This window comes from Otolemur garnettii, unplaced genomic scaffold (assembly GCF_000181295.1).
Source record: "Otolemur garnettii isolate 467f Iridium unplaced genomic scaffold, OtoGar3 scaffold00011, whole genome shotgun sequence".
In the NCBI taxonomy this organism is placed as follows: Eukaryota; Metazoa; Chordata; class Mammalia; order Primates; family Galagidae; genus Otolemur; species Otolemur garnettii.
Genome location: NW_003852406.1, coordinates 15,879,435 through 15,888,157, shown reverse-complemented (window position 1 = coordinate 15,888,157; position 8,723 = coordinate 15,879,435). Strand labels below are relative to the sequence as shown.

At 38.6% G+C, this 8,723-nt stretch overlaps 1 protein-coding gene across 1 annotated transcript in view; it reads left to right on the top strand.

The window, feature by feature from the left end:
- HERC1 (HECT and RLD domain containing E3 ubiquitin protein ligase family member 1) overlaps positions 1-8,723 on the top strand; it is a 206,425-nt gene that overhangs the window by 184,591 nt on the left and 13,111 nt on the right. Inside the window, exons 64-69 of the mRNA XM_023510003.1 lie at positions 1,698-1,879; positions 2,542-2,697; positions 3,544-3,666; positions 4,699-4,801; positions 6,281-6,450; positions 8,047-8,185. Of these exons, the coding sequence (XP_023365771.1) occupies positions 1,698-1,879; positions 2,542-2,697; positions 3,544-3,666; positions 4,699-4,801; positions 6,281-6,450; positions 8,047-8,185 (873 nt within the window). The remainder of the gene's footprint in view (positions 1-1,697; positions 1,880-2,541; positions 2,698-3,543; positions 3,667-4,698; positions 4,802-6,280; positions 6,451-8,046; positions 8,186-8,723) is intronic.

The window sequence follows — 8,723 nt, the reverse complement described above, 5'->3', positions numbered from 1 at the left end:
AAAAAAAAAAAATCCATGGCAATTGGAAACAACAAAAATAAATAGATGGGACTTAATTAAACTGAAAAGTTTCTGCACCACTAAGGGACCAACAACCAAAGCAAATAGACAACCTTCAGAATGGGAAAAGATATTTGCATATTACAAATCAACAAAGGCTTGATAACTAGGCTCTACAGAGAACTCAAATTAATCAACAACAAAAAAAGCAAACAGTCCCATCTATCACTGGTCAAGAGACATGAATAGAACCTTGTCTAAGGAAGACAGATGAATGGCTAACAAATGTGTGAAAAAATGCTCATTGTCCCTAATCAGAGCAATGGGAATCAAAACCCTGAGATATCACCTAAACCCAGTAAGATTAGCCCACATCACAAAGTCCCAAAGCTGCAGATGCTGGCACAGATATGGAAAGAGGGGAACACTTTTACACTGTTGGTGGGACTGCAAACTAATACTGCCTCTTTGGAAAGAAGTGTGGAGAATCCTTCAAATTAGATCTCCCATTTGACCTGGCAATCCCACTACTAGGCATCTCCCCAAAAGAAAAAATTCATTTTATCATAAGGACATTTGCACTAGATTGTTTATCGCAGTTCAATTTATAATCCCAAGATGTGAAAACAACCTAATTGTCCATCAACTCAGGAATGGATTAACAAATTGTGGTATATGCATACCATGGAATACTGTTCAGCCATTAAAAAAAAAAGGTGACTTCACATTTTTTGTAATATCCTGGATGGAATTGAAACACATTCTTCTTAATAAAGTATCACAAGAATGGAAAAGCAATTATCCAGTGTACTCAATACTAATATGAAGCTAGTAAAGTTTATGCACAGGAGAAAAATTCATTTCAGTTCAAGTTAGGGGGAGAGGTAATGAGGGGGGAGGAGGAGAGGGAAGGTAGAGTGGGCATGGTGTGGGGGTTTTGGCACACCTTTTGAGTACAGGACATAACCAGAAGAGGGACACTACCTAACAAAATTAAATATTTTGACCTGGTTGTTTGTATCCTTACATTAACCTGAAATTAAAAAAAAAAAAAAATTACCCTTATGTGGTAGTAGGTGCCTATAGTTCCAACTACTTGGGAGGCTGATTGGGAGAATTGCTTCAGTCCAGGATTTCGAGGATGCAGTGAGCTATGATAGTGCTAGTGCATTCCAGCTCAGGTAACAGAGAAATACCTTGTCTCTAAATAATAATTTTTTTTTTTTTTTTTGCAGTTTTTGGCCAGGGCTGGGTTTGAACCCACCACCTCTGGCATATGGGGCCAGCACTCTACTCACTGAGCCACAGGTGCTGCCCAATAAGAATTTGCCTTATAGATTAATAACCATATTTCCTACGTGAAAATAGACAATGAGATTGTCCATGTAAAGCATTTATAGGAGTGGCTGGAACATAGACAAATGCCTATACTTGTTGCTATTATCTGCCTTATTTTTCTTGTCATCTTCATTATTTTATGACTGCACTCAGATTTGCTAGGTTTGCACTAGATTGTTTATCGCAGCTCAATTTGAATAAATTTAAATAAAATTTGTAGCCAAATTAAATAAGTTATTCTTATTTCTATAGTATCATTTTGGTGTTTTTTGATTTTGAGAGTATTCAATAGCAGTGGCAAGTGAAGAGGAGAGTTTTAAATATCCAGTGACTCCTGTTGGGTTTCTGCTTTGTTCCAGGCTTTGTGGTGACCCAGCTGGTGACTTCCTGTGGTTCTGATGGGCACTCGATGGCCCTAACTGAAAGTGGTGAGGTTTTTAGTTGGGGAGACGGTGACTATGGTAAACTTGGCCACGGGAACAGCGACAGGCAGCGACGGCCCAGGCAGATCGAGGCATTACAAGGAGAAGAAGTGGTACAGGTCAGGGATCATATGACTGAGTTTGCCTTTGAATGAATATACTAGTTGTTGAAGAGCAATCTTGAATTTAGGCAACAGGAAATACAGGAAAAATAATATTACACAATGATTATAAGAGGGTCACTGGTTTTAGATGTTCAAATTCACTGTTGAGCTTATCAGAAGTTTGAATGGGCTTTGTGTTAGAATGGGATTTGTTTCCTGAGCCAGCTGGGTGGCCCAGGCTAGGGTGCTGTGGGCCCTTAGAAGAAACCATGTGGAGTTTGGTTTTTGTTACAAAAGCTAAGTCCATATGCATTTTCTAGAAAATAGATTAGTGATCTAAAATAATACTGTAAAATTGCACAGCACCTTAAGGTTTACAAAGATTTTCACCATTTGTTTTCTCCTTTAGTCTAAGTAAGGTCATCTGTACACAGCTAAAGAGTAGTTAATACTAATTCTAAGGTGTGCTGTTTGTTTGGTCTTCCTGAGGCTGTTGAGATAAATCAGACCTGGGAACAGGAGAGTCACTTGGGCAGGTAGAATACACGAGTCTTGAAGATCCTGAGTTTTCGGTGACATTTATGTAAAAAATCTTTATTGCTACATTAATAACCAAAACATTTATCTTTTTTTGGTAAGCTCTGTTAAATTTTTTTTTCTCTTTGGTTCTGTTTTAGATGTCTTGTGGCTTTAAGCATTCAGCAGTGGTAACTTCAGATGGCAAGCTGTTTACTTTTGGGAATGGTGACTATGGTCGTCTAGGTCTTGGAAACACCTCTAACAAAAAACTTCCAGAGAGAGTGACTGCACTGGAGGGATATCAGATTGGACAGGTATGGAGTAAGTGAATAAAATCTTCCAGCTAATATAGTTCTCATTTCCTTTACTTTCAAGACGTCCAGTATTGCCAATAGTGTTTAACCTGATGTACATTTTGTATGGTCCAATTAATAATTTTTTATTTTTTTCACCAATATGAAATTTGTCTTTTAAGTCCCTATGTTTGGTTATACAACAAACACGCAAAACCCTTATTTCAGGATGTGAATTTTTTTGTTTTTTTGGTAATTTTTGGCCATGGCCGGGTTTGAACGCACCACCTCCAGTATATGGGGCCGGCGCCCTACTTCTTTGACCCACAGGCACCACCTAGGATGTGAATATTTTTTAAAGCCCCTTTATAAAGTACTAATATTACCTGCTATAAAACCTTTAAACAGTATAGATATTTGTCATCCCTCTCTGGTAGCCTTGAGTTGGATGGCTGAATTACTGTTATGCAGTAATTATCTCTGTCCTATATACATTAAGAGTATCTCTTAACAAGAAGATAAGATACTTTTGTTTTTTTTCTATATCGGTCCTTAGATACTGTCTAGTATAAATGATATTTTTGAGTTATATGTACTTCCCCTCCTGTATTTTATACTGTTTTGTTCTGAGTTAGCTACAGATATTTGAAAGATTTTACCTTGAACAAAAAAGTTCTTTGTAGACATTAGGAATTATTTCTTATTAACATATTTTGGTTCACATTTGTGGTATGCTCTGAAGCCAATAAAAATCTTTAGAAACATAGCCAAGTTTTTCACTGAAATGGAGAAAAAGGGTCCTAGAAACAGGATATGTGTTTTAAGTCTTGTGGTTTGTCTTAACCATATACCTTGTTATTTCCCCAGGTGGCTTGTGGCTTAAACCACACATTGGCAGTGTCAGCAGATGGCTCCATGGTCTGGGCTTTTGGAGATGGTGACTATGGAAAACTAGGCTTAGGAAATTCCACTGCAAAATCTTCACCTCAGGTCAGTATTGTTTTTAGACTGTTTTCAGACAACAAAAATAGTTTTCATTTATGTCAGTACTTACTTTAGTTGGAAATAATTTACCTTTAACATTTTTGGTAATTCATAATGAGGTTTAGAAGCTTCTGTTGCTCATGCTTGAATCCCCAGCATCCTAGGTCTTGGTTTAAAATAATCCGTTAATAACTAAAATAAGGATAACAAGGATAAGCTTCTGGTTTCCCTAGAGGGGCTGAACACTGTAGGATTACCTCCAAATGCAGCAGAGAGGGATAGGTAGAAATTTATCTCCAGGGCATCTTACAGAGGTAACCATGAGTAATCCTTTGTAATCCTCTGTTCACAGCTGCTATTTTGGCTTATTATTACCCTTGAGTTATATAGGTATGCATCTCCTTTTAAAAAACAATGTAAAGGAAATACAAGTGCAGAAACAAATAATTAAAAGCTACTTTTCAAATTATAGACGATTTCTTGACTCTGCAGAAGACTTCCTAGGCAATTCTTCCATGTGGATTTTCCTGACATTTAATCAACAGCATGATTTACATATCTTCAATTTATAGTCAGCTTCAGATTAACGATTCTATGTTGTCTGTGACATCTTGATGGCTAGACTAGTTAATATTCAGAGAAGCCTTCTTTGGGGAAACATATAAAGCAGTTATTGTCACCTGTGAAAGTTAAAATAGTTTAATAGGAAGTAGGCCATGGCTTCACATGGTGTCGCAATGTTTTTTAAAAGGAATTTCTCTTTGAAACTCTTGCCCAGAGAATGCTGCTACTTCACATGGGGTCCTAGGAATATCCCCCTGCTTCTGTGCCTGCATACTCCCTCTCCTAAATTCAGTTAGTTTTTACAACAGTAGGAGAAAATAACTTTTAGGAGTGTGGATTTGGATGGAATAGGTAGGTGACTATTAATATTTTTACTGGAAGATATTTCTTTATATGTGCGCATAGGCAAATTCAAGAATGTTTTTGTTTTCCTTTTTAAGTTTTAAAGTTTATGCCTTATACTTTATTTTGCAGAAAGTTGATGTCCTTTGTGGAATTGGAATAAAAAAGGTTGCTTGTGGAACTCAGTTTTCTGTTGCTTTAACCAAAGATGGTCATGTATATACTTTTGGTCAAGGTAAGACATTTTTCAGATTACATTGCTTGTTTTGTGTATACATGCGTTATGAAAACATTTGCCTTCCAGTGTTACAGAAAGTGCTGTAAATCAAGTCCTTTTTTATTCTGGGTGGCAAGTAACCATTACTTACTAGACTATTTTTCTGTTTTGCTTTTATGAACTTTTTTGTAAAGACAAACTTCCCTTCCCATTAAAGCCCCTTATGTAGAGCCTTCACTCTTGATAGAAGATTTCCTGCCAAGGTCCCTCCCTTCCTCCTTTCTACTACCTCCAACATGCTGCCAAAAGTACTACCTTGACCACTAGAGCTCTTCTGTGTTCTTTTGAGAAATCAGGGCTACAGATCTTAGGAATGGGAGGAATTCATAGACATTTATGGTTTAAATCTTAAGTAGGCTCCTAACTCAAGCGTTCACGGTGAGACTTGTTGGCAATATAGTCACCTTCTTAAGTGGAACTTCTTGGCTAGTTCAAGGGGCTGAGAGGCATGTGAGACAGGAGTGAGGAAGGGGAAGAATTAAACCATGACTGAAGTTTCTAGTTATGGAAGAATGTTGATGTCAATAACTAAGGACATTAACTATTTTGTGGGGAAGAGATGTAAGTTTGGGACATTATAACTGCATAATGGTAGTAGTTAAACCCTTATTAAAAGTATCTAAGAAACAGGGAGAGAGTATAGAGGACTCTAAGGAATGTAGGTAAAGAGAAGGTAAGCAGAGGAAGAGGATTTAGGAAAATTGGCTTTGTAAGGAGTAGTAAGAGAGGTAGCTGGTGCACAGTCTCTGAGAGGTAGGAGGGGCTGAGGCCACATTATCAAAATGTTACTTGGTGTTCCCTTGGGCCTAAGAAAAGGCCCCTGCAGTTAGGCAACAACTTTTGAGAGTACAATTTCAGTGTAGCATTGAAAGTGACGTTCAGGTGTCCTCAAACTATGGCCCGTGGGCCACATGCACCCTGCCTAGGACATTATCCAGCCTGCTGGGTGTTTTTGCCGCCACTGCCTGTCCTGTTTAGCAGCCGACTGATCTCGGGACCCGCAGTCTGGCCCTCCAATGGTCTGAGGGACAGTGAACTGGCCCCCTGTTTAAAAAGTTTGAGGACCCCTGAAGTTAGGCTGCAAAAAGGTGAACAGGCCAAATGGTCCTAGAAGACATTGAGCCTCAGAGGCTACTTAGCACATTGTAGAAGTTTGGCAAGGTTAAGGGGAGAGGTTGGATGGAAGTTTGATTTGGTTTTCTTTCCATTTGTGAATAAGGAGACTGTGACATTTTGTAAAGAAACAGCTTTAAACTTTTTATTTATACAAAATCTGGTATACCTTGCCAGAATAGCAGAAAAATCAGAATAGCAGCTTTTGCCCCAATGAATTACATATGTGATTGCTCTTCTACCACAAAAGTTAAAGGATTAATTAGTAAATATAAAAGGATGTGATATGCCATCCATAACATTTCCTCTTGCTGTTTTTTTCAGATCGCTTGATCGGCTTGCCAGAGGGGCGTGCTCGCAATCACAATCGACCACAGCAAATTCCTGTCCTGGCTGGAGTGGTCATTGAAGATGTAGCAGTTGGAGCTGAACACACACTTGCTTTGGCATCAAATGGAGATGTGTACGCCTGGGGGAGCAATTCAGAAGGACAGGTAAGTATTTATCTTTCTTGCTGCTCTCATATTCTAGAAATCTGACAATGTTCCTCATTTGGGAAAGGGATAAGCTAGAAAACTCATAATATCTAACACTAAGCTCTAAGAATCACTTTGCCACAGGATTAATTATTTTGTGAGTCTAGTTATGTAGCTCTCTGTGTTTTAATTGTGGCCAAGAAGTATTATACCATGATTTTTTAAAAATTCTGGCAGTATAGCAGAGTGAATAAGATCAACTGAAGAATGTGTATGTATGTGTCTACACACACTTTTAAAAATTTTATTTTAATTTAAAAAAAATTTTTTTGGGCTCAGTACCCATAGCTCAGTGAGTAGAATACCAAAAAGAATAAAAAATATTACTTTTTTTTTTTTTTTTTTGAGACAGGTAAGAGTCTCACATTGTCGCCCTGGTTAAAGTACTGTGGCTTCATAGCTCACAGCAACCTCAAACTCATAGGATCCAGCAGTCCTCTTGCCTCGGCCTCCTGAGTAACTGAAACTACAGGTGTCTGCCACAATGCCCCGTTAATTTTTTTTATTTTTATTAGAGATGGTGTCTTGCTCTTGCTCAGGCTAGTCTCAAACTCCTGAGTTCAAGCAATCCACCTGCATTGGCCTCCCACAGTGCTAGGATTCCAAGTATGAGCCACTGTGCCTGGCCGTGTCTACACACATTGATAAGGCACATAGTAAACAGTACTATGTATTTGCTGTTGTCACCATTGTCACTATTATTACTGTAATACATAAGATTAGATCTTGGGAGCATCAGTTGATCTGGGAAGTTGTCACCCCCATTATTCAGCTAAGCTTCTTAGAAGTTGAGAAAAGACTCAAGAGGTTGACTTGTTCAGGCTCCTCTGTCTATGGAGGAAGGAGAGATCTTGGTGGCAGGTGTTTGAGATGTCTGCTATGACAGTAGCTTTTAGCTCCATATACAGAACCATCTCCTCTTCTTCCATAAGCCCTCTCTGAGTCTGGCTTATCCTGCCAAGGGACCCTTAGTTTGATGATCTGACATTATTCATAGTAGTCTCAGTTTGGCTGCCTGTAGTCAGCTTATCACTACATTAACAGAAGCCAGAGAATTAATGTCGAAGATACCTTGGGAGTACTCTGCTGGTACCATGACTTGATTTTTCCTAACGACATTGGGTTGCTTAGCTGCTGAAACACTGGGTATCCCAGTGAGACCCTAGGAATAGAGATTTGGAGATAACAATGTCCTTCTATGTATGTTTTTATTTGCATTTATTGTTATGCAGAAATCATTGTGTTTTAAGTAAATTCTCTATAGATCATTCTGTTACTTTTTAACGTTCCAAGAATTCATTGCTTTTTAAGAAAAGGATGTGTTCAATCACTAAGACTCATTTGCTAGATTTGGAATGGCTTTGTTGCAACTTAGGTTTTAGGAGACAGTCTGAACTGTGAGGACTACTATGATAAAGAAAATCAGAATTTATTTAATTATCAATGCTGATACTTGGTACACATATTAACTTATTTATATCTGTACCATCTCACCTTGACTTTCTCTCTTCCTCTTTCTAATTGAATCTCTGTGTATTTTTAATTTATTCCCAGCTGGGCCTAGGCCACACCAACCATGTTCGAGAACCAACCTTGGTAACAGTTCTACAAGGGAAAAACATTCGGCAGATCTCGGCTGGCCGTTGCCATAGTGCTGCATGGACAGCACCACCCGTGCCGCCAAGAGCACCAGGTGAGGAATGAAATATCCGTGCTCCTGCTGCTTCTCTTTTAGCAATACCCCACTGCACTGTCTGCTTGCCAGTTCCAAAGTACATCCAACATTATTTTGAAACCAATAAGCCTCCCCCACACAACCAAAGCATTCTTTGTGCTACCAGCACTGTAAGTTCGTTAATAGTGGGCATTTCTGTTGCTGACTTCAGTATGAAGCAGTCTCTCTCTACACTCCCAAAGGAATAAAACATATTATTTATGCAAGTAAAAATGTATAATTTTAGAGGAATGACTAAACATTTTTGTATATTAAAAAAATGACGAATTATAGCATTAAAAGACCCATTGTTAAGAATGAAGATTAAAAGCCCCGAGACCATATGTCAAATTCTTCACCCTAGTTAACCATTTGAAATTTGATGTCTGGCTCGGCACCTGTGGCTCAAGTGGCTAAGACACCAGCCACATACACCTAAAGTGGCGGGTTCGAATCCAGCCCGAGCCCACCAAACAACAATGATGGCTGCAACCAAAAAATAGCTGAGTGTTGTGTG